Source organism: Equus asinus, chromosome 12, assembly GCF_041296235.1.
Source record: "Equus asinus isolate D_3611 breed Donkey chromosome 12, EquAss-T2T_v2, whole genome shotgun sequence".
In the NCBI taxonomy this organism is placed as follows: Eukaryota; Metazoa; Chordata; class Mammalia; order Perissodactyla; family Equidae; genus Equus; species Equus asinus.
The window spans coordinates 15,233,540-15,261,328 of record NC_091801.1 but is presented as its reverse complement, the minus strand read 5'-3'; the positions used below and the strand labels follow the sequence as shown (position 1 = coordinate 15,261,328).

The 27,789-nt window shown below is 38.3% G+C and overlaps 2 protein-coding genes across 3 annotated transcripts in view; one reads left to right on the top strand and one right to left on the bottom strand.

The window, feature by feature from the left end:
- Positions 1-27,525, bottom strand: LACTB2 (lactamase beta 2). Its single transcript, XM_014862659.3, has 7 exons — positions 27,146-27,525; positions 18,497-18,660; positions 13,009-13,135; positions 6,473-6,651; positions 4,413-4,561; positions 2,488-2,569; positions 1-1,836 (listed from the first exon to the last, which is right to left on the bottom strand). Exons 1-7 carry the CDS (start codon positions 27,403-27,405, stop codon positions 1,793-1,795), a joined length of 1,005 nt encoding a protein of 334 aa, XP_014718145.2. The 5' UTR covers positions 27,406-27,525; the 3' UTR covers positions 1-1,792.
- Positions 27,438-27,789, top strand: part of XKR9 (XK related 9) — a 31,959-nt gene continuing 31,607 nt past the window's right edge. For both annotated transcript variants that reach the window (XM_044766695.2, XM_014862648.3), the window contains exon 1: positions 27,438-27,620. The gene's annotated coding sequence lies outside the window, so the exon portion shown is untranslated. The remainder of the gene's footprint in view (positions 27,621-27,789) is intronic.

Below are 27,789 nucleotides of genomic sequence, written 5' to 3'. Positions count from 1 at the left end.
TACAGATTTTTTCTTTATTGGTGGTGGTGTTGGGGAAGACACTTACAGTTGTTATTATTTTTTAATTTACCACTTTAACCATTTTTAAGTGTACTATTCAGTGGCATTAAGTACATTTACACTGTTCTATACAGTCATGACCACCACCCATCTCCAGAACTTTTTTCATCTTCTCAAACTGAAATTCCTTACCCACTAAACAATAACTCTCCATTTCTCCCTCCCCCAAGTCCTTGGCATCTACTATTCTACTTTCTGTTTCTATGAATTTGACTACTTTAGGTATGTCATAAAAGTGGAATGATATAGTATTTGTCCTTTGGTGACTGGCTTAAATCACTTAGCATAATGTCTTCAAATTTCACCCATACTGTAGTACATATTAGAATTTCCTTCCTTTTCAAGGCTGAATAATTTTCCATTGTACGTCTATACAACATTTTATTTATCCATTCATCCTTCAATGTACTCTTAGGTTGTTTCCACCTTTTTGGCTATTGTGAATAATGCGGCCATGAACCTTGGTGTACAAATATCTGTTCAAGTCCTTGCTTTTAATTCTTTTGGGTATATACCCAGAAGTGGAATTGCTGGATCATATGGTAATTCTATGTTTAATTTTTTGAGGAACCACTATACTGTTTTCCATAGCAGCTGCACCATTTTACATTCTCATCAGTAATGTACAAGGGTTCCAATTTCTCCATATTCTCCTCCAACACTTTTCTGTTTTTGCTTTTTTTTGATACTAGCTATCCTAACTGGTGTGAAGTAGTATCTCATTGTGATCTTAATTTGCATGTCTCTAAAGATTAGTGATGTTGAACATCTTTTCATGTGCTTATTGGCCATTTATATATCTTCTCTGGAGAACTGTCTATTAGAGTCCCTTGCCCATTTTTGGATTGGGTTGTTTGTTTTGTTTTCTTGTTGTTGAGTTCACAGTTATTTTGTAACGTGGAATGGTTTCAGGAATATAACAGGTTTCCAGGGCATGAGAATAAGTGTTTAGAATAATCTGAAAGGGGTAGGGACTTTGGGAAAAGGGCCAGAAAGAGGTGAGGATCTCAAAGAAAGCTGACCTCGCTTGAGTTATATACCTGACTTTTAGTACATAATTCATATATATGCTGATGACTATCTATATAGTAAAGCCTACACTTGGAAAGTAAGTTGGTTATACTAATGGATTACAGAAATAATTATTTATTTTATAATGCCTTTAACTGGGAATTTAATACTTTTTGATTAGCAAAAATTGATGTGGGATATCATTATAAGAAAATACACGTGATACAGAGCTTTAGAATTAATACATAATCATGACATAATTGATAGAAACATGAAAACAAAGCTCTTATCTACAGATGTAGACAAAGGTTGTAGAAAAGGAAGGATTACACAGAAGTCTGTGCTGCTAACTGAAGCAGCTAGAGAAAACAGTACACGGGCCAATGGTAATAGATAACTAATCCCCAAGAATAATATCCACTTTAAATTACATAAATTTTACTATTTTTAATGTAACCATTTTACATAATCTATTGAAACTGGATACAATGCTGGATTCTGAATTTTTGGTAAAATGTTGTAAGACCTAGGTTAAATAAATAACCTGTATGATAAATGTGAAATGTGATTTATATATTTTATAATAAATATACATCATTTTAAAGTCTATCTAGGGTTATTTTCAATGCTTTATACTCTATATTCTCTGTAAATAATTAATAGTTAAGAAAACATACCATTCTCTAAAAACAAAACAACAAAATCATCCATTAATCTGACACTAAAGATTAGCTTTCCATTTCTTGTCAGGATCCATGTTGCTAACTGTGGAAAGAAAATTAGAGAGTAAAAATTTAACAACTGATAATCAAATTCCCTGGATTTTAAGCTATCTTGTGCCTAGAAAAGGCATTCATTCCTAAAATAATTTTGTTGCTCAATTCAGAGTTGGTATTTTTTTTGTACATATAAAAACATTGCTGAAGCTTCTACACAAAATTCAATCTTTGAACCTCTCAATTTTAAGGATCAAACTTCTACAAGGATTATTAATTTGATGAATTAATCTAACACTAGTAAACAATTATAGAATTCCTGCTGGAATATCTTTGCGTTTACTACTTTTACTACTGCTAAAACCTTTGGCTGTTCTCGAATCTTCTACGTGTAAAATTCTTCGTGGCCTTGTGGTCTGGGAGAAGAGAAGCTATCCTCCTGCCTTTGACCGTCATTTTGGAGGGTGAGGACTGGAACCCTAAACAAGATTCTAATTCCTGTGGGAGCTTTTGGTTCCAATTTGTGGTCCACCTGCCTTTTGCTACTAACCGTTCTTAGTGCCTGTCTCTCCAACTTATGGTGATATTCAAAGGAGAACTCTGATGGGTGTTATTTTTCCTAAAAGGAAACTAGTTTGTTTGTAAAAAACATATTGTAAATGCTGGTAATAAAAGAATTAAAATTTGGAAGTATACTTACATATCTTGCCTTCTTTTTCTAATTTTTTCAAATGAAGCAAGAGATTACGTTCAGCCATTTTATATAAATGCTCAGGAGTATTCTAAAAGAAACACCAGAGTGAAAAAAACATTTCTTTTTAAAAAAGAACAGTTAATCCTTTTGAAACTTTTAAAGAAAAAATGCAACAGAAGAGAAAATTTTAGCTTAAATACATTTTTACATAGTAATAACCAAAACAAATTCACTGTGTACATGTGTTGCTTTAGGCCACTATATTCTTATACACATTCCTATGGATAAAACAGACTGTAAGCTCCATAAAGATAGCAGAAGTATCTTTTGTTCACTACTGAATACCCAGTGCTTAGCATAACATCACACAGTAGAAACTCAGTATTTTATGAATGAATAAATAAATGCAAAAATTAATCTAGATACTTTTGATGATGCTACAGACAGCTGGCTCTGTGGTTTATTTATTAGGTTACACGATGATATCTCTGCACACTTCTCTTGGTTATCTCACCTCTCTTATCATTTGGTTTTCATCCTGGATAGTCTTCCTTGGACTTCTCTTAAACATTGATGTTTACAGTGAGTTGTAGCACTGACTCTCCTCTTTCTAGTTAACCAACTTGCCATAGCAATGTCACGCATTAATGGTTCCCAAATATAAGCCTCCAGCCCTAAACTCTCCCTTAAGCTTCAGAACCATACATTCTATCGATCAGTGTGATCTTCTAGATCGCATTCTGTGACTCCCCTGCCTAAGATCCTTGAGTGGTCACTCCCAGATTATTGGCTTATTCCCAAGTTTTGTAGAATGGCAGTGAAGGCTTCCCACGATCTGACCATGCCTGCCCTTCCTGCCCATGCACATATGCATCTTGTGCTCCAGTCACATGCAGTTTCTTTGTGGGTGTCCAAACACAAACAATGCTCTTTCATCACTCTCAGCGTTTGAACACATCTTTCCCTCCATATGAGCGACTTCCTTTCTCCTGTTCTCTGGCCTGGGAAATGCTGGCTCCTTCTTCCAGATTCAATTAAATGATTAAGTTTCTGAAGCTTTTCCAGACAAACCTCATTTCCCTGCATCTTCATCAGGTAGAATTTATTCCTCTTTCCTTTATGCCCTGACATACTGTGTATAGGCCTTGGAGGAAGCTTGGTGTGATTGAAAAAAACAAGATCTGAATATCTGACACCTGACATTTGAGTATATGACATCTGCTAGTTGCATGCCTTTGGAAAAGTTACTTAGCTCATACATTCTGAGTCTGTTTTTCAATCTATTAAATTGGAATAAGAGTATCTTTATGCAATGAAAATTTGAGGTATTTGTATTAAGTACCTCAAATTATATTTGTAAATGTAAAGCATTTAGTACACAACAGCATGCTCAACAAATGGAAGCTCTGATGACAGAGTCAGGATTACAAGTATCTGTTGAAGGTGAGGGGTTCTTCATCTATCAAGTCAGTCTCCTCACGTTCTTTTACTGGTACCCTCTCCTCTTCCTCCATCGTTAGGCACTGCCGCTGCTTTTCACTGCTTGTATCCCAACTTCTGTCTCTAGCAGATTACCCCTTCTCATTTGCTACAGGCTAGGACATCTGATAATCAAGATGGTTGGAATAATACGTAGATCATTGCAAAACAATCACCAGGCTGTTCATAACAGTCTCGACTACAGAATGAAGTATATAAGGTTCAGTCATGGCTCAGAATGGTTATTTTTGTTCTCCAGGACAGTTTTTGTTTGTCTAACTTCTGTGTTCTAGAAAGTGGAGATTCCTGGTCTGAAATCTGTACAAGTGGCATTACCTATAAAATTAACAGAGTTATTCTGTTCTGGGATGTGATAAGTTTACCATATCTATAGTCTATTAAAAGATTATTCTAATAAAATTGTGGCTATGTACAAATAAGACAAAAATTACCTTGTAAATAATTTTTACAAGCTCCATTGCTGTAAATGATTCTTGAAAGTTCTCACTAAATATTGTAAGAATTTGCTGTTCTCGCATATTTCTGTGAGAAATGTATTGTAGAATTTTAGCTTCAGCATTATGGATTACTGGGCCATGTCCTGAATTAGAAAAATTATGAAAATTATTTCAACTAGATAAAACATACTAAGCACAAATGAAGTTAATTTACTCTATTTAAAAATAATTCATACGTTATATTGAAAAAGCATAATAAATACACAACCAATATGAATTATTTGATTACTATACAGGTATAAAAGATTGAAAAATTATGTACAATGCCAACATTAGAGAATTATGTAAAATAAAACCTATATAAAAGGTTATTGGGTACATTACAAAATATAACATAAAAATTTAACAACAAAAATATAGCAATGAAAACAGTAACGATAGGTAATATTTACACAGTGCTCATTATTTGCCAGGCACTGCTCTAAATGCTTAATACACATCATTCTTACAAGAATCCTGTGAGGTAGGTACTCTTATTATTTCTTTCTATAGCAGCAGTTGAGGCGCAGGGAGGTAAACAGTCCGCCCACAGTTACGCAGCTAAAGGGGGGGGAGCTGGAGTTCTGACTCAGGAGCTTCTAACTAGTCTATGCTCTTCACCACTATACTACACTTATAAAAGATGGAAAAGGGGAATGTAAAAAGTAGCTTCATGCAAGTGACCAAGAGCTATTAAAAGTCCATAAGAACCACAGTAGAACTTGAAGAATCTTATGTATATAGGCCAGGAATTCAGAAATGTTGCCAACCTAAAGTTGTACTGAAATTTACTTGCTCTTTAAGACAGTGCAAATTAATATAGTACACAAGTCTGCAAGAGGGATGTTTAAAATAGCCAGAAGCAGGCTGACCTATTATCACGTAAAGAACATGGGCTTTGGTTAGAATATCCACTCTGACTTACTAGCTATGTGGCTATGGAAGTCTCTCAATCTCTGAGCTTGTTTCTTCAGCTGTGCAATGAGGACACCGCTACCTACTTCACCGGGTTTTTGGGAGGGCGACAGCTGCAAAGGTCCCTGCACAGAGCTTGGCAGGTAGCAGGCTTTAATGGACGGTAGCTATGACTACAGAACATAATTTACATATAAACTCCTGCTGTGCTAATAAGCTAGTACACCGATTCATTAAAGCAAAGACTCTCAGAGCCTTTCCTAGGAAGCCTCTCATTAGCTTTGCTTGAATGTGAGTGCATCAAACGTCTACTCTCTCCTCTTTAAAAATAGCTGTCAGCTTCCAGTCCTTTTATGTCATAATATTAATCCGAATGCCCAGCTCCACGGTATGTTTCCTGTCTCCTCAGCAGGAGAAACTCATGAGAGAATATAAGGGTATTGAACACACTGTATTTACAGATCTTTTCATGGCTCTTTGGTTAGGAACGAGTTAGAAGGACTTAAAACATTAGGTAACCCAGTCTCTTTTTCCTTCTGGGCCCTCTTGCTGGGTCCTGTGTCTTTCTTGGCTTTTAAGATGGAGGGTAGATTCACATTGTAGAGCAGTGCAGTGATAACAACAGGTTTCTTTTTCTAGAGAATCAAAATAAATATATGGTTTTACAGTTGATATGGAAGCTACTGATAGTTCAATAGTGTGAGTTAAAAAACTAAAGCTCACAGGTCAAAAGTTACCCAAGGTTACAGGGCTAAAATGTGGTCCACAATGTAAATCAAGTTAACAAAACTGAAGATAGCTTATGGAATGAAAAAATTTTCTTGTTCTAATATAACTTTATTTCCTTTGTTTAACAGTTCCATTGATACCTATGTAGATGTTAAAAAATAACCCTCATATCTTTATAAAGGTTATTAATATAACTCTTGGCCTTCTTTTTAATTGCATGGCTGGACAAGACTTACCAGTATAATTTAAAGAAGCTGTTCATATGTATCTCTTCAAAACTGAAAACAGAAAGAACTCACACACAGACAAACCAAAATGAATCTTCCTCATTATGTGACACAAATGGTTTTTGCTAGTAAAAAATTACCCACCTGGATATATAATATCAGCTTTGATTTTCAATAACTCTCTTAGGGAGTTCATATAATCATAGAGGTCTTCAAATACAGTTGTTCCTTCCCCTAGGATGCAATCTCCAGAAAAGACAGCATTTTCCTCTTCTAAAAGTAAAGCCATGTGATCATCAGTGTGGCCAGGTGTGTATATAACTCTGGTTGAAAGAAGAAATAGTGACAACTATGAACTCTTAGGCTTAGAAGAAACTATGAGAAGTTAATTATTCTCTCTCCGTATCTCTGGACAAGACACAAATAAATGATGTCAACGAGTTAAAAAGCTCCTCTTTTTCTTGTGGCCCACTGAATATTATAATCAGAAAACTCTCTCCTTTAACTAAATCAAATTACTCATGCTGAAGTACAAACTCAATACTTTTCCCATCTTTTTTATTATTTAGTAAGTAATAAGCACTGATTACAAATTTGGAAAGCAGAAAAGGAAAGTACTTAAAGGAGATAAAAATCACGAATCATTCCACTACACAGAGGTAGTGTTTTTATTATTTAAAAATATACATTTTCCATTTTTATTTGCATATATATATATTTACAATATACTTTATGGCAAGATTATGAGGAAAAAGCACTTATATATGTTGCTGGTGGGAGAACAAACTGGTACAGTCTATATGGAGATGAATTTGGAATTTTCTAGAAAAATTACATATGCATTAAACCCTTTTGCCTATCAATCCCACTGCTAGAAATTTACCCTGAAAATACACCTTCACAAATACAAAAATTATGTACAAATTATTCATTACATTATTTGTAATAACAAAATATTAGGAACAACCCAGATGCCCATCCATAGGGTACTATGGATAAGTTACAGTATATCCCACATGGAATACTATGCAGTCATTAAAAAGAATGAGGAAGATCTCCATGAACTGATATGGAGTAATTTGCAGGATATCTTGTCAAGTGATAAAAAGCAAAGCACAAAAGAGTGTTTATAGTATGCTCTTTGGTATAGAAATATGAGAAAATAAAACCTATATGTATATATTTCCTTATTTTTGCACAAAGCAAGTCATGAAGACTAAATCAAAAACAAACAAATATAGCTGCCTACAGGGGGTAGGCAGACGGGGTGTAGGGAACAGAGGTGCAAGCAAGACTTCCCTGATTAGAACTTTTCGACTAGTTTTAACTTTTAAGCTATATAAATATTTTATATATTCTAAACCTAAAATTAAATAAAAAGATGAAAGAAAACCTTAACCTTGAAAACAGAATGCAGTGAATCTTACCGTACATTAGACAGATAACATAGCCATAGTAAAAAATGAACTAATTGAAGTAACTTTTAAATATAGTACAAGACTGTTCATCCTTAACAGAATATATCTTAAGATCAAAAGAATTGCAAAGATATCCTGAACTTTAAGAGGTTTATTGTTGGCAGTGTTATTGGCTATTGTGTTTCTGAAACTATCTTGTGTTTGCTGTTCAACAGTATAAACAAGTAAATAAACTGATGTCACTAACCAAGGTTTTCACTGTGGGATAAGGAAAAAATATATATGGAATAAGGGAATTATGGTTTTGGGTTGTTTGTTAACTGAATCGAGGAATCATTACTAACTCATCATTTTATTTTTTTTCTGGCTCCGTCTATAAAAAGGCCCAGGAATAATGATACTCACACCCAGAGTATCCTGTGAGCGTACTTCACACTCAGTTCTTTCTTTCTAAATATTGATTCCCACTCAAAGAAACCAGGGCTTCTTTCAGATGTGGCTGGCTCCAGGCCTGAGGCAGGGGAGGTAAAATGCGGTATTGAGACACCCCGTATCAGATAGCAAGGAAATGATCAAGATTAATGGGGCTATGTCAAAAGGACAAAGACGCACTGAAGCACAAAAAATCCTAAGTCTCAGAAAAGAAGGATGGGGGAAATCTCTTAAGAAGAGTGTCAGCAAATAAAGAAAAAAAAGAAAGTGGAAGACATAATAGAAGGAAAATAGCACAATTTGGCACCTTTAATATATTAATTGATTAAAGCAAGTATCATCAACTGATGCTAAAACCACAAAAACAAGTACACAGAAATAAGCTTAAAGTTATTTGCATTAAGCTTAACTCACAGGACTATATTACTAATATGCAACAATGGAGCTCCACGAAAAAGATGTGTAATTGTCATTAGCAACTAAGGGCTCAGTATTTTCACAAGACAATTCTACCAAACATTTAAAGGTCAGGTAATTTCACTACTCCTCAACCTATCCCAGAGCCTAGAAAAAGAAGGAAAATTTATGAATCTCAAACCTAACAAAGGTTGCACAGAATGAAAACTACTACCTAATTTCACTAATGAATACTGTTATAAGAATCTTAACTAAAATATTAACAAATAGAATCCAGGAGCATATTTCAAAATAATAATATCATGACCAAATAAAGTTTATTCAAAAAATGAAAGTGTGATTCAATATTATAAGATCCCTGAAAATAATAATAAGGCTATGGAGAGAACTAGTAAGATCATCTCTCTAGACACTGCAAAGATATTTGACGAAATTCAACTCTTAAATAACACTGTTTAAGACGACTGAAATGACTATAACTTAGAAGAGTTTCTCCTTTGTCAAAAGAAATAAAAACCAATCAAATCCTTAACACTGAATATTGAAACTATAAAGCCTTTTTAAAAAATCTGCTAAAAATGTAATAGATATAAGGTACAAAAAGATAAGATACTAGTGTAACAGGAGCAACTATTTTTGAGAAGCATTAAGAACTGACATTAATGGGGCTGGCCCCGTGGCCGAGTGGTTAAGTTCATGCACTCTGCTGCAGGCGGCCCAGTGTTTTGTTGGTTCGAATCCTGGGCACGGACATGGCACTGCTCATCAAACCACACTGATGCAGCGTTCCACATGCCACAACTAGAAGGACCCACAACAAAGAATATACAACTATGTACTTGGGGGCTTTGGGGAGAAAAAGGGAAAAAAAATAAAATCTTTAAAAAAAAAAAAAAAAGACCTGACATTAAGAACTATTATGCTTTTATGGTTTCCAAGTGTACGCTTTATATACTGCAAACACTCACTATATTATGGTTGCACCAACAGTGAGATGCTAATGTTAGAAATCATCTCTTTTGTTTGATTAAACACGCTGTGACCTGTTAATCAAAGTATTCAATGTTATATGAAAATAATTCCAGGAGGTCTATTTCCAGCAACTATAAGAACACACGGATGTGGGGATTTATCTTATCTTATGGACAGTCTTATGAAGGGTCACACACAGAATCATTTACAAACAGAACCACTTTACAAATGCATTACAAAACAGAACGTCTTTTTTCTTAACCTACAGAAACTCATTTGGAGAACCATTCTTTTTCAGAGTCTGCAAGCTGTCTTATCCGTCCCTTTGCTCACAATGTCTCCTTTATCATTCCCCTCCCACTCCCCATGCCAGAACTCAGTAACGGTTTTCTTTGATATTTTCTAGGCTAAAGGGAATAAGATTTCTTAAATGAGGGGATCAGAAATTCTAATTCTCCAGTCACCTGGGTGGCTAATGCTTTAATTTTCATAAAAACTGTGTTAAAATTCACTTCACATAGGCAGGAGGAGAACAGGAAACGACATCAGAGGTGCTTCGCTAAAGATGTGAGGACCTGTTGCTGTGGCCTTCCCATTCATCAGGTAGAGCATTTATTGAGCTCTGCCACCTCTTAATAGAGGAGACTTTTTAAGGATGGCTGTCTTAGAAAATTCAGAATAGTCAACAAAAGCTGTCAGACTGACTTTTCTTCCAGAAACTTGGTTCACTAGAAAAGTCCTGAAAGTTATGTACAGAATCAAATCCTTACTGAAAAACCTTGCTAATTTCTACTTTTTAGCAAAGGGTTCTAGGTGGGTATTATCTCTCTCTCTATTGTATTTTGTTTTTTTCAAAATTGGCAAGTAGACAAGATCAACTGGACATCAAATACTTGGGGACTGAAGTAGATTTTAACCTTCTGTCATGGAACTTATGCTTAACAATGAGTCTCTTCTTAATATTTAAAACAATAGGGTTTTACCCACTTTATAAAAATGGAAATTGGAAACCATGGTCATCACTAAATTAAATGTTTTATTCAGATTTATTAAAATATATTTTAACAAAATATAAATATTTTAATAAAATGTAAATATAATACAATTTAATAAAATATAACTAGAATTTCTATTTTAAGAAAAGATTTACTGTCATTTTTAAAATGTTTGTCTGTTTTTGATTCTTTGTGTTAGTTTTCCCCCTGAATCTTAAAATAGATAGATTCTCATACTTAATTTATCTTAATCAGAATGCAGTAAAACAAAAATTAGACAGAATTCAGATAAGGCTGAGATCCTGGGCGTCAATTCACTCCCTGAATCTAAGAGAGCATTCAGCCAAGGTGGGGCCAGTGACAGGATGCACCCGGGGAGGCCTCGGGGCACCGATATTGTTGTTTTGGGATCTGACTGCTGGCTACACGTGTAACAATTCACCACGTCGTACAGTGATGGTATGCATACTTTTCTGCTTGCATACTTCAATAAAAAGCTTAAAATATGTGGTCTGTTCATGGCAGATGGGTGTCCAAGGGCTAAATATTCTTAATCTACAAATTAGGTATAGGTCTAATATCCATGATTCTGTGATAACTGATAAACTGATAAACCAGTAATGGGATTCCCAAACTTTTGAGAGAGAAGACCCAACGAACCACCCCTTTCATTCACTTGGCCTAGGGCTGGTGTGCAATGGGGGAAATTCATCATTGTCGAGAATACTTTCTGAAGAAGTAGTAATGTTTGTTTTCCTTTGGTATCATGAGCAAATTATATGAGATACTATCATATTTTCAATAAGAGTATCCTAAAAAAGTTGCTCAGAAATTAGTTGGTTTATAAATTAAATTTTGTAAATCACTGGCAGAGTGGACAAAAGGGAACACTGAAAGGTGGCATAGAAACCCATTATTTCGCTTTCTTTTTCTCATTCATCTGTTCATCTGCTTGCCTCTCTGTAGATATTCACTATATGTAGGATAAATATTCAGTGCCTTCTATGTGCCAGGGACTGGGGATATGAAGATCAATCTGGTATCTGCCTGTGCTTATCATCAAATCTGTTTCCTCTTTTTCCTGGGCATGAAGTTAAACTACATTTCCTAGCCTCCCCACAGCCAAGGATGGCATGTGATTGAATTTACAGCCAATGCAACAGAAGACCTGGTCCATGAACACCTCCCATGCAAAGTCCCTTCCATGCTTTATCCACTTGTTGGACTGACTGAAGTGAGCACGGCACCCCTGAAAGCCAAGTATTGAGACGGTGGAATCACAAGATGGAAGGAGTCTGAAACACGACTTGCAGGAGGGCCAAGTGCAAATCAGGAAACTTTTTGGCTTTTATGTTACTGAGAAATAAACATAGTTCATGTTTGAGCCATTATACATTTCTGGGTTGGTTTGCTATAACAACTTGCATTAACTAATATTGTGAACCTAAGGAGCTGATTGCCTTTTAAGGAGAAACCTAAGGGGAAGGTATAAGGACAGGCACGAACACACGTAAGGTGCCCAGGAATATCTGGATATGGCTCATGGTGGCTGTGAGGGGAGTGGGAGGATCTAAGGCCAGAACAGTGGCTTGGGGCTGGACTGTGTAAGGAGAGTAAACATGATCTTTAATGCACTGAGAGTTGTTCAAGCTTTCAAGGGGGTATGGGTTTCAAGTGAGATGGGGTACAAAGGGTACACTAGAAAGGGCAGAGCTGGGAGACAGGAATATTAAGCAAGAAGTAGTGGTAGCAGACATGAAGAAAAAGGGACAGCACTGACAAATATTTCTGAGGTAAAAACTAACCTGGCTAGATGCAGTGGGTGGGGGAGGGACGGTGATAAAGGTGAGGAGGAATCAGCTTCTGTCTAGGAAGGAAAAATAAAATCCTAAGTACTGAGAGCAGTAGACGCTCTGAAATCAGAAAGCAAGCACAGATTGTGGGAGAGAGAGGAGAACCACAATTAGTTCAGTTTTAAAATTACTGCGTTTGAAACACCTTTCTGAATCCCTCAAACAGGTCACGGGGGACCATGGGTCTGGCCTAAAGTGTATTTATTTTAGGTATGGCTCGTCTTTTGGAAGTGAGAACAGGAGAAAGCTCTAAATTTAATTGATGGGTAGATCCCTAAACCACTTCAGCAGGAAATACTAATCTATTTTTTTAAATTTAAATTACATTTATTAAAAAAAGAAAATCATATAATTCAAACAAATAATTAAAAAAGGGTGGATAGAGTGAAAAGCCTTTCTTTTACCATTTCTCAAGCAACTGATTTTCTCTTCCCAGAGTAACCAATGTTAGCAGATCTTTTGTATGCTTCCTGGGACATTCTTCACTCGAACAAGCAAATATGCAGAGATCTTCCTTTCCCCCCTTTTATAACACATGTACACAGACCCCTCCCCTCACCGCTGCCCTCTCTGGCTAAAGGCCATTCACCTACCTTAGAGTGGCACCCTCAGTCTTAATCACATCTCCATCTTTCAGATAAACATATTGCTGCTCTCCATCTCCTATAATTTCTTCTTTATGAGGATTCCGTGGCAGTTTTTTAATGCAATATACAGTGTCTAGGCACAAAACATGTAAAATATATTAAGTCACCCTTTAAATGAGAATTCAGCCTTTTAAGAGATCAACTTTCATAAAGCTAACACTTGTGAATGGCTGCAAAAAATATTAACGTTAAGAGACAATAGAAAATGGCATGAATTACAGCAGCTTATCTCTGGGATGGTAACTATTTCTTCTATCTCAACAAAAGGGCTTTTTACTCTCTCATGCCCCTCTAAATCTATATAAAAGCCCTTATGTTTTTCTAGTTACTCCTATTTTATACAAAAATTTGAAAGCAGTTCTTCATAATCTAGCTAGCTTTGATATCAAGATGGGTGTTGAAGGGCAGTAATACAGAACCAGGGAACTCTTCTCTATCTAGGTGCCTAACAGAGAGTAAAAGAAGTCATGGCGCCATGGCAGTAGTTAACAATAAAAGGATGACAGCATAAAGTTCCTTCTGTGAAAGCTGAAAGGAAGCCCCAAACCCAGGGCTAAGAAATTAAACCATTAAAATAAATTTAACCCACACTACCACTGACAGAAAGAAAATCAATTAAAACTAATCAACAGCTGAGTGCCAATTACGTAATCAGTATACTATGTATAGTGAATACAAGCACCATGACAGTGAAGTGCTTAAAAAAACTGTAATAGTTAGGAAGATAAAACTTCCAAACAGGAGATAATTAAAGAACTATATTCAGTACCATTTAATGAATATTAAACAAACAATTTAGCTAAGAAAAGCAACAGGAGTTTAGAGACAGGAGAAAATTAGGAAAGGATTCATAAATATTATAGAACTTGAGGTATGACTTACAGGATGAATAGGATGGGAAAAGGTATAGGGAGAGTTATAGGTAAGAGTAGCATTAGTAAAGGCAAAGAAAGGAGAATGAGATGGCATATGTGCAACAATGTAATGCTACCAACTTGTCTAACACCAAACCCTGGCTAGTAAGAGTGGAGATAAAGTGGGATAGGTAAGATGAGCTCAGATCATGGAGGGCCTTAAAGTGCCTTTCACAGAATAAAGGAATTTAAACTTTACCATACGTGGCCACTCTTCAGTAAGAAAATGAACCAGTGTTAACAGGTCGATCAATATGGCGCTATAGATGCAGAGACTGGAGGGGGAGAGATCAGAAAGACCAGGAGGGGATGACTATAATAACTCAGCTGGAAGGTAATGAATATTAGGGCTAGGGTGGCAGCAATGGAAATAAGGAGGGAGAAAAAGACCTTCAGAGAAAAACTGACAAGGCATAGAAATCTGGCTAGTACGGAGGACAAAGAAGACAGAAATATTGCAAATATAATAAAAATAAAACAAAACAACAGCAACTGGACCTTCCCTCTCTAGCCCCAAACTCCATTATTTTGTACCCTAGAGGCTGAAGAAAAAAATAATATGCTAGTCTGGGAAATGACATGACATAACAAGGCTGTCTTCACTATAGAGTAAGATGGTGAGGTTTTCTTGCCTGTTTTTATTTTTAACCTGCATAATTTTGTCTTTCAGTAAAGAAATGAAGGTACTATATTTCTAGTTATGAGACCTTCGGCAGACAATCCTTCCAAAAACTCTCGATCATCTCAAAATTACAAAGCAAATGTTATAATATAAAATAAGCTCGTGTCAGTTTTAAAAATTATGTGGAAATAAGAAAACACATATCCTATTCATAATAGCAATCTATACAGGCAGGATGGAGAAGGGCATGTTGAAAGCAATCATATAATAATTATTACTACTTTTAATAAAAGCTTATTGAGATATAATTCACATACTATAAAATTTACCCTTTTAAAGTGTACAATTCAATGTTTCTCTAGTCAGCAAAGAATTGTACAACCATCACCACTACCTAATTTCAAAATATTTTCAAAACCCCTTAAAGAAACCGTGTACCCAAGGTAGTCACTCCCTATTCTCTTCTCTCAGTCCCTGGCAACCACTTAGCTACTTTGTGTCTGTGACATATGATTATCATTATTTTTGTTTCCCGAGGAATATTAGCCCTGAGCTAACATCCACTGCCAATCCTCCTCTTTTTGCTGAGGAAGACTGGCCCTGAGCTAACATCTGTGCCCATCTTCCTCTAATTTACATGTGGGACGCCTGCTACAGCATGGCTTGATAAGCAGTGCGTAGGTCTGTGCCCAGGATCCGAACCTGCGAACCCTGGAGTGCTGAAGAGGGGCGTGAGAACTTACTGCTATGCCGCTGGGCAGGCCCTCTCTATCATATAATTATCTTAACAGGAGGAAACCCTCAGTCATTTGCTAAGGTTTGAATATTGGATTATAACATCATTGCCAATGCTAATTATTTAAGCTGATACAAACGTGATATTGTTCATGTATAATACTTTCCAATAAAAACACATTCTAATTGAATAGCACAGAAACAAACATTTGACTTCTAGGATTTGAATGTGAGATATGTGGTCAAGAACCAACTTCAGGTGCAAAATAATAATTACGAGATAAAATATATTTTATAAGATTTACTCAAAAACAAACCAGAACAAAACACTTAAGCAGCCTGGAGCTACATAGTTCTTATGTCTAGTAAAATTGTGGCTCCCTGTAAGCAACCAGGAGTTCCCAAATTATACAATGATTGCATTTTAAAATTCTGTAAGCAAGTTGTTTCAGAGTTACCGTATATTTCCATAGAAACCTTACAAATGGCATTCATAATGTCGATGTGGCCTGTAAAAACACAGGTTGTTTAGCGTTGAAAAGCAGTTGAAAAACTTCTCCATACTAATGATTGAACAGAATAGTAAAGCAATGTGGAACAAAAGAAAACAATAATATAACAAAATGGAACAAGAATGCTAGTGATTAAGGATTTAGAGAGTGAAGAAATACATAGAGCTTTTGGGAGATGAATCTGAAAGGTACCTCTGTACAATTTTAGTGCAGAGCCACTCAAGGTCTGCATGCACTTGTCTAGCTTCAATTCAGTTCAGAAAGACAGACAACAAGCCACTTCTCAAACAAAATATTAAAATTTTAGCGGCTATAAAGCAGTGTCAAATTTCTCCTTGATTTTCTTTAAATCAACTTAATAGGTAATCTATGATGCAAATATTATTTTATATAGTATTCAAAACTATTTTGATTTTTAATTTAAAGAAAGTGGGTCAAATGTCCATTAATTGGTGAATGGATAAACAAATTGTGGTATATTCCTACCACGGATTACTACTTGGCAATAAAAAGGAACAAACTACTGACACACGAAACACGAGTGAATCTCAAAAACATCCAGTATGAAAGAAGCCACACAGAAAGTGATTCTGTATGCTTCCATTATGTAAAATTTTAGAACAGGCAAAACTAATCTACAGTGAAATAAAGCAGACCAGTGGTTGCTGGAGGTGGAGGAGGAGTCACTGTAGAGTGGCATGACCAGACTTCTTTTTGGGGCAGTGGGAGTGTTCTCTATCTTTTTTGCTTTTTGTGATTTTTTTTTGGTGAGGAAGATTCAGTCTGAGCTAACATCCGTTGCCAATCCTCCTCTTTTTTTGCTTGAGGAAGATTAGCCCTGAGCTAACATCTGTGCCAGTCTTCCTCTGTTTGTATGTGGGATGCCACCACAGCCTGGCTGATGAGTGGTAGGTCCGCACCCAGGATCCCAACCCACTGGAGTGCAGAACTTTAACCACTCAGCCACCGGGCTGGCCCCTCTTTATCTTGATTGGAGTGCTCACATAGGTGTTTACCAAACTATACACTTAAAATGGGTACATTTTATGTATGTAAATTCAAGCTCAATAAAGTTGATTTATGAAGGAGAAAAAGTGGGCCATAAACATGTAACTTTTTCAAACTGACCCTTATGTTAAAAGAGTTGACCAAAGCTAATTATAACCCTCAGCATAGTTTTTTCACAAAATTTAATGAGTAGATAGACAAGAGAAAGAATGATGAGAAGTGAGACTGGGAGACAATGACTTGCACAGTCCCCTCGGTTGGAAGAAAGGAGGTCAGAGGGTAAGAAAGTTAGGTTAGATGCTTTTTACAATGGACAGCCTGGCGACATTGAGTGCTATAGCTGAGAATATCTGGGTGTCCCAATTGTAGTCTCAAGGCCTAAAAAGAAATACTTAAAAATATTTGTTGAATGCATATGTGCATTCCTTTTGTGAATGAACATTCATTTTTTTTTAAAGACTGGCACCTGACAACTGTTGCCAATTTCTTTTTTTTCCCTGCTTTTTCTCCCCAAATCCCCCCGAGTACATAGTTGTATATTTTAGTTGTGGGTCCTTCTTGTTGTGGCATGTGGGACGCTGCCTCAGTGTGGCCTGATGAGCGGTGCCATGTCTGCACCCAGGATCCCAACCGGAGAAAACCTGGGCCGCTGAAGTGGAGCACTCGGGCACGGGGCCGGCCCTCTGAATGAACATTCTTGACCTCCTTGTCTTTCACGTGCCTTGAGCATGCCAAGCATACCCCCATTCCAGTAATGGGTCCTGCAATGCCCTCTGCCCTGTGTGCCCTCCTCTCAGATACCCATATAGCTTATTCCCTCTCCCTGTCCACCTTAGATATAACAGACACTGCCCTCCTCTACTTTATTCTCTCTTCCTTTTCTTCCCTTAGCTTCATTTTTCTTCAAAGAACCAATCACCACCTGATCTATTATTTATTTACCATTTACCTTCCCTAATAGAATGAAAGCTCCATGAGAGCAGAGTCTTTGTTTTGCTCACTATATATCACTTGTGTCAAGAACAGTGCCTGGATATAGTGGTCATTTGAGTATTTGTTAAAGGAAGGAAGGAAGGAAGGAAGGAAGGAATGAATCCATGTGATGGTAGGATAAGGGAATAAGGAGAGAATGGTCAAGTGTTGGTACTGAATAGGTTTCAGGGACAGAAAAGTATCACCACGATGATCTTTCACCAGTATTTCAGTCCATCACAGTAATTGCCTTAAAGTTATGGAAGACCTGAGATCATGTTTAGAATGTGGACGTTAGCACCTACCTCACAGTACCCACGCATAAGGTGTTCAGCACGGTAACTGGCCCATGTAAATGCTCAACATTAGTTAGTTACTATTAAATCTGAAGTAGTAATTGTCACACAGACTAAATTAAAACTGACCTTTATCACTGGGCAAAGGGGAAAAATAAGAGGAAAAAGATTTGAAATAGAAAACAGAACTTTTCCTTTCCTCCTTTGTTAAAATTGGGAACAGTATTCAAGTTATATTAATTGCAAAAAGTACAATTTAAATATAAGGTATTCATTCAGTAAATGGTTTACTAGCTTACTTAGCTCTGTAACTGAAATAAATTATTCTGAAAACATAGTTTTCCTCAATGAGATTAATGGCAGTTTTCTCTTTACCATTACTGATGCTTTTACAGATATCTCTTATGCCTCCAGTATGATCACGGTGCCAATGAGTCACTATGATTTCCTGGATTGCTGTGTTAAATTCAGTCAGAGCCTGCTTTAAACAGCTGATATATTCTGGAACTGCAGGTTCTCCAGTGTCAATGAGGATTCTCCTGTAAAGTAAATGGAAGATAATCACACAATTGGAACACAGAGTTAATATTAGCATATTTCTCACATAGATAATTTACATTACATTTAAGAAACTGCATATATTGCTTTGCTTTTAACATGCTTGACAACCAGCTATATGTTACTTCAGCTTAACCAGAGTCATCTCCTTAAGAAAGTTCTTTGAAAAAATTTATGGCTAAGTGTAAGTCTGAACAAGGAATAAAATTAATACTGCACCCTTATATAGCACTTAAATATGGCACTGTTTCAAGGATCTTAGATATTTAGACAATCGTATCCCCCCTAATAACTATTTAAGGTAGGTATTTCATTACTATATCCAGAAATTAAGTAACTTGCCCCAGCTTACTCTGCAAATAAGTGGCAGAACCAGCATTCAAACCCAGGTATTCTGGTGCCAGAATATGTCCTTTTATTCACTCTGCCTTTGAGATCTTTTACAACACCCTCAAAGGTCTCATAGATATGAAAGATTTAATTCACGGGCATCCCTAAAGAAACCCAGTCTTCTGCACTACATACACCACCTCCCACTGAAGTCTTCCACTGCCCTTTACACACGGAAATGAGGGCAGCAGGGAGGCACGGGGCAATGTCTGAGGGGCTTGCTTCCTTGACTGAGACAACCCTGTTAGTTATATTTCTCTGCTTGCACTTCTGAACCTTCCTTATACTTTGTCTGCCCTTCCTCAACATCTTATGGGACGATGGTCTTTCTCTATGACGTTTTCCTGAACTAAAGAAATGAAGGGTGACGTTTTCATCCTCAAGGACCACTTCAGAAACGTCTGACTTCAGGTGGTTTCACAGTAACTCCTCTCTAATGCAGGCAGGGGGGAGATTAGTCTGATGAAAAGTCTGAGTCACTCGTTCATTTGTTAATTTATCAGTAACTGTTTATGAATTATCTGCTACATGCCGTGCCTTTCTTGCAAGACAAAAAACCCTGTTTACATTCTAGTGGAGGATGGGAAGGGGAGCTGTAAAAACAAACAATAACAGTAACAGTGACAGATAACAGACAGCATTTTGCAGAACATAAAATGAGGTAAATATGACAGGAAGTAACTGGATGGTTCTTTTATGTTGGGTGGTTTGTTTTCCCAAGACCTTCAGCCACAAGGGGAGGGCAGTGGCCTTAGGATTCACTGGCTTCTATCTACATCTTAAGTTCCCTAGAGTAGTGGCTCTATTTCACAAGTACACAGTGTTACAACTGTCCTCTCTGGAGATAGGGAAACCAGGCCAAAGGGTAAGTTATAAAGTCCTATGGCCGTGGAAATGTGAGGAGGAGATGGTTTAAAGAACACTTAGGAGGTGTGATCAAAAGGATTTTTTTTTAACAACTGGATGTGGAAGGGAAAGGAAAGAATTGATGATTCTGAGGTTTCTAGGTGGGATGACTGGTGTGTCAATCAAGATTGTAAACACCGGAGGCAGCAAATTTGAGATGGGTTTGGTTTGGGTCAGGGTGAATTTTGAGTACTCTGCCTGCCATCTTCCCTGGCTTTTTCTCCGTAGTACTTATTACCATGTGAGATATAATGTATTTACATGTTTATTTATTTGTTGCCTATTTCCACACCCTCCCCCATCCCACAAATTTAAGCCCCACGAGTGTAGGAATCTTGTTTGTCTGGTTCTGCCAGAGCCTACACACTGACAGGTACTAGGTAATAAGTATTTGTTGAATGAATAAATAAGGCAGTAGCTTTATTTTTATCTTATTTAATTATTAAAACAATTCTATGAGTTTACTCTCATTGTACAGAGGAGGAAGCTGAGGCCTTACAAGTTGACACACATCTAATACATTAACTTGCTCTATGTCACAAACTCTAGCAGAGGATATATTTGAATCCACACCTCTCTAACTCCAATGCCCATTTTCTTTGGATGTGAGAATTACTTCAGCAGGTTTTGATGAACAACTTTACTTTTTTTCATTTTTCATTTTTTTTGCTGGGGAAGACTCACCCTCAGCTAACGTCTGTTGCCAATCTTCCTCTTTTTTTTTCTCCCCAAAGCCCCAGTACATAGTTGTATATCCTAGTTGTAAGTCCTTCTAGTTCTTCTATGTGGGATGCCGCCACAGCATGGCTACCGACAGACAAGTGGTATGGTACCATGCCCAGAAATTGAACCCGGGCTGCTGAAGCAGAGCGTGTCAAACTTTAACCACTAGGCCATCAGGACTGGCTCTGATGGACACCTTTAGGTAATGAGTTCTTAACTGTTCTTATGTCTTGGGCCATTTTGGCAGTGTGGTGAAACCTATGGGCCAGTCTCAGCACAATGTTTTAGAGTGCCTAAAATAAAATATATAGGATTACAAAATAAACCAATTATATTGAAATACAGTTATCAAAATAAAAAAATTATGATATAGTATTACATGTGCTTCCCTATTATCATATGAAGTAACAAGACCAGCACCAAATCTTATAACGACTCTAATTTCTAAACAGTGGTGAATATACATACTATTTTGAGATACCTGTCATGACTGTAATATGCTATGAAAATATTAGACAAAAAAAATCTCCAGCACGGCCAATTACTACTATGGTTTGTTGCTTATGTTCACACTTGAACAAAAGGTTAATTTTCAGTTTGAGGTTAATAAAGGTGTCATTTTTTTTCCTCCAGCTAAGGTTACATTCTCTGAATTATACCCTTTGGAGGACCAGAGAAGATCCCAGGTTAAGAACCCCTGATTCTGGTAGAGGAGGAAGGAGAAGAGAAGATAATAAAATCAAGTCTGAGCTACTTGAATTGAATTAACTATTAATTGTTTGTTGATGAACCTCCAGTTGTCTAGAGCAGTTCTGGCATAAAATAGGTACTCAATAAATGTATACTGAATAAACTTAGTTCAAATTCTAATGAATGACTACTAGGTACAAGATATTGTGCTATATACCTTATGAGATGAAAAGCTGAGCAAGACGGACTGTACAGTCTAGGAATTTACGGTTTATTTCTATATCTACAATACATTGTGCCATGCTTGGCACTGTGCACATTTAGTCATACAAAATTAAAAATACACAAACTATGGGTCTGGCCCAGTGCCGTAGTCATTATGTTCACATGCTCTGCTTTGGTGGCCTGGGGTTCACAGATCTGGATCCTGGGTGGGGACTTAGCACCACTTGTCAAGCCACGATGTGGTGGCGTCCCACAGAAAATACAGGAAAATTGGCACAAATGTTAGCTCAGTGACAATCTTCCTCACAAAACACAAACAAACAAAAAAACACAAACTATAATATTATAATACTCTCAACAATACTCTCTAGCCTACTATCTTACATTTTGGCTGCCTCCATGCATTTGGGGATATCTGGCATTTATTAACCACAAATTCTTGTTGCCCTTTAATTAGCATCACTTAAAGACTATTTTGGAGGTCTTCTGGCCCTTGAGAAGAATCCTTCCATGTGTCAGCACAAGACTTCTCAAATTTTTTCGAACCACCAACGCCCTACCCTTTTTCAATCCTTGCCTCCTCCTTCTCTCAAGGAACTCTGTTTTGAAATGTCTTGTAATCTAAAAATGAGTTTAAGTAATAATGTCCTTATTTTAAATTAAAGGCCAGATTATATCAAGTTGATCAAAAGTCATGACAAAATTAATGGGGTTAATACATAGATTTGATAAAATCTAGTAGTAAAGAAAACAATTCTTTTAGAATGACCATGCTTTCTGTTTGCAAGTGAAAGTGTGAGTGACAGACCTCTGGCCCTACAGAATGTGGTTCATGGTCCTTCCTTCTTAGGTCTCCTAAGGGTGCCGATCTGGTCTAACAAAATTGGGATTGGCAAAGTAAGGAAAATAGGACTTTCACAAGTCCTGGAATAAACACAATCTATTCAGAACAGAGGAGGAGTGTCTAGATGCTATAAAACTTAAAAATTAAGTTTTTATCAAGCATTAGGGAAAAAACAGTCACACTGATAACATCTTACATTGACTGACATAGCAATTTAAAGTAACACTTGGCGCTTTCGTATTTCTTATCTCTTTGACCCTCAGAGCAACTCTAGGGAGGTATTATTACTTTTTATTATTTTATTTTATGGAAGAGGAAACTAGTCTTGGGAAAGGCTAACAGATTTGCTCCAAGCTCCAGGAAAAGGCAGTGCTAGGAAGCACCAGATATTCAGATACAAGGTCTAGTGACTTCTCTATTCAAGACACACTGCCTCTCTGGTGGAAGGGACTGCTCAGGCAAGCACCTAGATCATCCTTCATGTGCATAAAGAAAACTTCAGCTGTAAATTAGAAAAAAATGTTCTCAGTTTCCTCCTTAACAAATAGCAGTTCCATCAATGACGTTTGGGAGTAGTTATCGCAAAGGATTAGACAGTGTCATCTCTATGTGGGCTGGCTGACTTTGCTGTTCATGGCCACAGACAATATCCCATCTCAGGAGGTCATTTTGCAAATGCAAGTTATGCTAATAAAGGGGGCAAGAGAAGAGTGCAGAACAATCTGTACAGGTCTGTAACAAATTTAATCACTAGACCACAGCGCCTGGCACACAGTAACAATCTGCTACGTGAATGGAGAAAAAAATTCTTCAATTGCTAGAAGTTAGTGGAATCAACTTCCTCTTTTAGGTATTTTATATCAAGAAACCTATTAAATAGCCTCTGTCAATGTCCTATCACTCTTACAAAATCATTAACTATTTTCTGGGCACCTACTATGAACCCAGAATTGTCTGGCTGCTATGAGGGAAGAAGTGACAAAAATAACAGCTAACATTATTGTATGCTTTCCACATGCTGCAATTTAAGTGCTTTTGATATGACTTTTCACTTAAATTTCAATGAATCTTTATACCATCCTTATGACATAGGTACCATACGACCCTCATTGTATAGATAAGGAATCTGAAGCTTAGAGAGTCAACTGTCTTCTCCAGTCACAAGCCAGGGTTAGGAGCTACGTAATCAGAGTCCAGAGTCTTAACTCTACTGCACTTTTCCTATCAATAGGAAATAGTATATTTGCCCTCAAGATATTTACAATTTTATGGTAAAGGTTAAAATTGCAGTCTTTAGAGGTTCTTAGGCAGGGGAGGAATGTGGAAATACTCTTTGGAAGATGTGACTATTATTTGTCCACTCAATGTTTGTTAAGTACCTATGTACTAGGCGGGCATCACAGTAGGTCTAGCAGTGCTTTAGGGAAATTCATTTGGTATTCACGGGTTGATCAGAATGAGGAAGGAAGACCAGCTTAAACTGCAGTTATCCAGCAGTCCTAAAATCATAACAGAGACAATGTAGAGAAGGCTCATTTATTCAGCAAATATTTACCATCCTACCTGTACTACATACAAGGCTCTGTGCTGGCTGCTGGGGATAGAGTAATGAATAAGCCTTCAGTGGGGAGTGGAGGTGGGGAAAGACACTAAGCTTTTTCTTACACAAAATAATCGTTTTATTATCATTGAGATAAGGGCCACAAAAAACATGGAGTGCTAAGGCAGTGTATTACATAAACCTAACGTAGCCTAAGGGGTCAGGGAAGGCTTCCTTGAGGAAATGATATTTTCACTAAGCTCTAAAGGACGAGTGAGGTTAGCTGGGTGAGGAGGATAGCGATAAGAGGGATTCAGGGAGGAAAGCATGCATGAAAGCCCTGAGGCAGAATGGATACAATTCACCTGGCTGGGAGGGGAGAGAGGCTTGAGATCAGGCTGACGAGATGCATGGAGACCAGAACATGCAAGGTCTTCTAATTTTCATTAAAAAAAAAAACTACTACTTTGGCTACATGGAAGAGAATGGATCGAAGAGGGACAAAAGTACACGCAGAGAACACAGAGGATATTTTAGAAGCCTAAGCAAGAGTTGCACTGGCTTGGACTGGGCGACAGCAGTGGAAATGGAGAGATGTTCGTAATGGCTTGATGTGTGTGCAGGACGCAAAGAAAAATGTTAAGTATGTACTTAAATATTTGCCTTGATCAAATGTAGAGATGGGGTGCCGGCCAGGTGTTGCAGCGGTCAAGTGCACATGTTCCGCTTCGGCAGCCTGGGGTTTGCCAGTTTGGATCCCAGTTGCGGACATGGCACCACTTGTCAAGCCATGCTGTGGCAGGTGTCCCACAATAAAGTAGAGGAAGATGGGCATGGATGTTAGCTCAGGGCCAGTCTTCCTCAGCAAAAAGAGGAGGATTGGCAGTGGATGTTAGCTCAGGGCTAATCTTCCTCAAAAAAAAAAAAAAAGTAGAGCTGGTTTTGTTTGCCAAGATATACACAACTGGAAAAGGACCAGATTTAGTTTCCCACTCAACCCCATGAGTTCATGTTTGGGAAATACTGAGTTTCAAGCGGCTGTGAGTCATCTAAGAACAGGTTTAAGAAAGCAGTTGGCTACCCTAGTCTGAAGATCAAGTTTGGATTTTGTCTAAACTGGAGCTATAAATTTGGGAGTTATTAATAAATAGATAATAGGTGAAGTGAAGGAAATAGACAAGATTACCTAGGTAGAGAATACAGCATGAGAACAGAAAAAAGACTGTACTGCATCTTGAGGAACTCAAACACTTAAAAGATCTGGTAAAGAGGATGATTCTAGAAAAGAGACTGGGAAAGAGCAGCTAGAAAGCTAAGAGGAAATGAGGAGAACGTGGTGTTAGCAAATCAAGGAGGGTGGTCAACAGGTCAAAACAAAGATACTGTAAGTTTGAATAAGATGGGAATGGAAAAATGCCATAGGGTTTAGTGATATAAGAGCCACCTGTGATCTTTAACGGTTTACTGCAGAATAGGTGAATACCAATATCACAAACTCTTACTTGGACCCAATTAATACTCATTTCTAGCCACTCGACTTCTACTTTGCACAGGAGAAAGGCATCACTTGTACATTAACTTATTCTAGCCCAACTATATGGACTCATCATTTCTCTCTCTCTCATATATGAGTGATTCTACCCGTCACTCCACTGCCACATTCCACTATGAGTTTATGTGAGCTGTAGTGTACGCAGTATAAGATGGGAGACCATGAATCTGCTCTTCCTTTAGTCAGTTGCAGGTTCTTTCCGTCTCTTTTAGCATAGGCACTTTGCTACACTGAGTGTGATTCTAGTGTTTAAAGATACAGAATGTACTTTTCACACAACATGGCCTCTAAACACAACTTCTTCTGGTTTTCAAATGAAACCAGCCATCTGTTCATGTTGGGAGGAAAAGGAGTAAGCACGGGACTTACTGAGAAACAGTACATTGATCTCCAACACAGTGTTCTCCTAAGAGACTTTCTAGGATAATTCTGACTATCTGCTATTTTCATGTTGGGTATCGACTTAAGAGCTAGTTTAAGATGACACCCTGAAGAGAAGAGAATGCCTAGGGACTGCCTGGGGCGGAGTCCCAGTCAACACTGACTCTAGCCTAGACATAAGGTATTTTTTCTGCTTAATTCTCTATCCTCCTAGGTTCTGGAGGCAGCCTAATGCTCTTGTACCTACCTAACTCATTCTTGTTTACTCTGGACTTAATCTTTTGCCTGCCTGAGTTGCAATACTTTCACTTTTTCCACTCTGCTGCTTCTAAAATTCTGATTTACTGGAAAAAGGCAAATACAGTAGATGCTTCAAATGAAAACTCAATAAACCATACTTATTAATCTGTATTTAGTGATTAGCTATATTTTATTAATTGTAACACGTTGTGACTGCACAATTAAACTCTATGCTCAGGGGGAACTATATCTTTTGTATACTAAAGACTATACAAAAATTGCTCAATGCACTTATTGGGCAGTAAACCTTATCTCCCCATTTCTGCATAATTCCACTAAAACAGAATGCAGATGAACAAGAGAAAAACCTTAGAAATACAGATAGGTTATTCCATCCGCAAAATAATTTAAATAAGGCCACACAGTAACAAAACCCAAAATTATTCAGCTCCTCTTTCCCAAGGGCTAGGGGGCTCTGTCGGGTTTCAGACTCGAGCAATGTGGAAGCAAGAAAACCCTGCCCTCTGCCGGTGAGTTAAGAAAAAGGCCTCAGCACAATTAATCGCTTTGGCGAAGGGAAGTTACGCTTCCGTCAAAACGCTAGTGAAAGTCAAAGGTGAGCCAAGTAAACGCCTTCCTGGGTTCTTAACAACTCTGGGCGATCCTAAATTCTCAACAGGTTAAACACGCTCGCCCTCGCATTCAACACCAAACAAAGCAAACTGGGTTTCAAGAACAGGAAGTGTTTTTTTTTCATTATTTCTCCCTCACAGCCATGGTTAAGTCAGAGAGGTTAGCACCCGGGGTGGTCGTGATTAGGGGAGGTCCTGGGTGGGGCTGCCCGGCCCGAGCAGGACGCCGCGCTCCCGGCTGCGGGCGCACAGCCTCCCGGCCCGCGGCAACCCATGGGCTCAGCCTAGCCCCGTGGGTCTCGAGGGCCGCTGTGCATATTGGGGAGAGACGAGGGACGTTTACCTGGGGCCGGTCCCCACCAAGTAGGTGTTGGTGCCCTGCAGGGTCATGGGCCCCGGGTTACAGCCCAGGACGCGCACCACCCGGCCGGACAGCCGTTCGATGGGCCGCAGCGAGGCACTCATCTCCGCCAGCCGCTCGCCCGCTGCGAGAGCACCCGGGCGCAGGCCCCAGCGAGGCCCGGAAGGGGCGGGGCCACGGCTCACGTGACGCCGCGCGAGCACGGCTAGGCCACTCGGCGGCGAGGCCGGGGGAGGGGCCATGGGTCACGTGACGCCGGGCGGGTCTGGCGGGCGGTGGCGGGAGGGAGTCGGCGGGCGCGTGGCTGTGGGGGCGTGAGGCGAGGCTGGCTCCGGGCCCGCCGGCGCTGCGGCTTTTCCCGGGAGGTTGGGTCCCCGCAGAGGAGTTCATCCACGTGGACGAGTTACATTTTGACCTGGAAAGTCTTGTGATGGAGCGAGGGGCAGGCAGGTTTGGGGTTAGTTTCCGATTTACTAAATCCTGGGCAGGATTGCTTGTCAGGTTTGTAGGCAATGGGTCTGTGTGGGGGTGTGTGTGGAGGAGTCTGTCAATCTTTTATAATAAATAGCAAACTAGTGTTTGCTTTGTGCTCGCTGCTGTGCTAAGGGCTTTTTGGAAACACTACT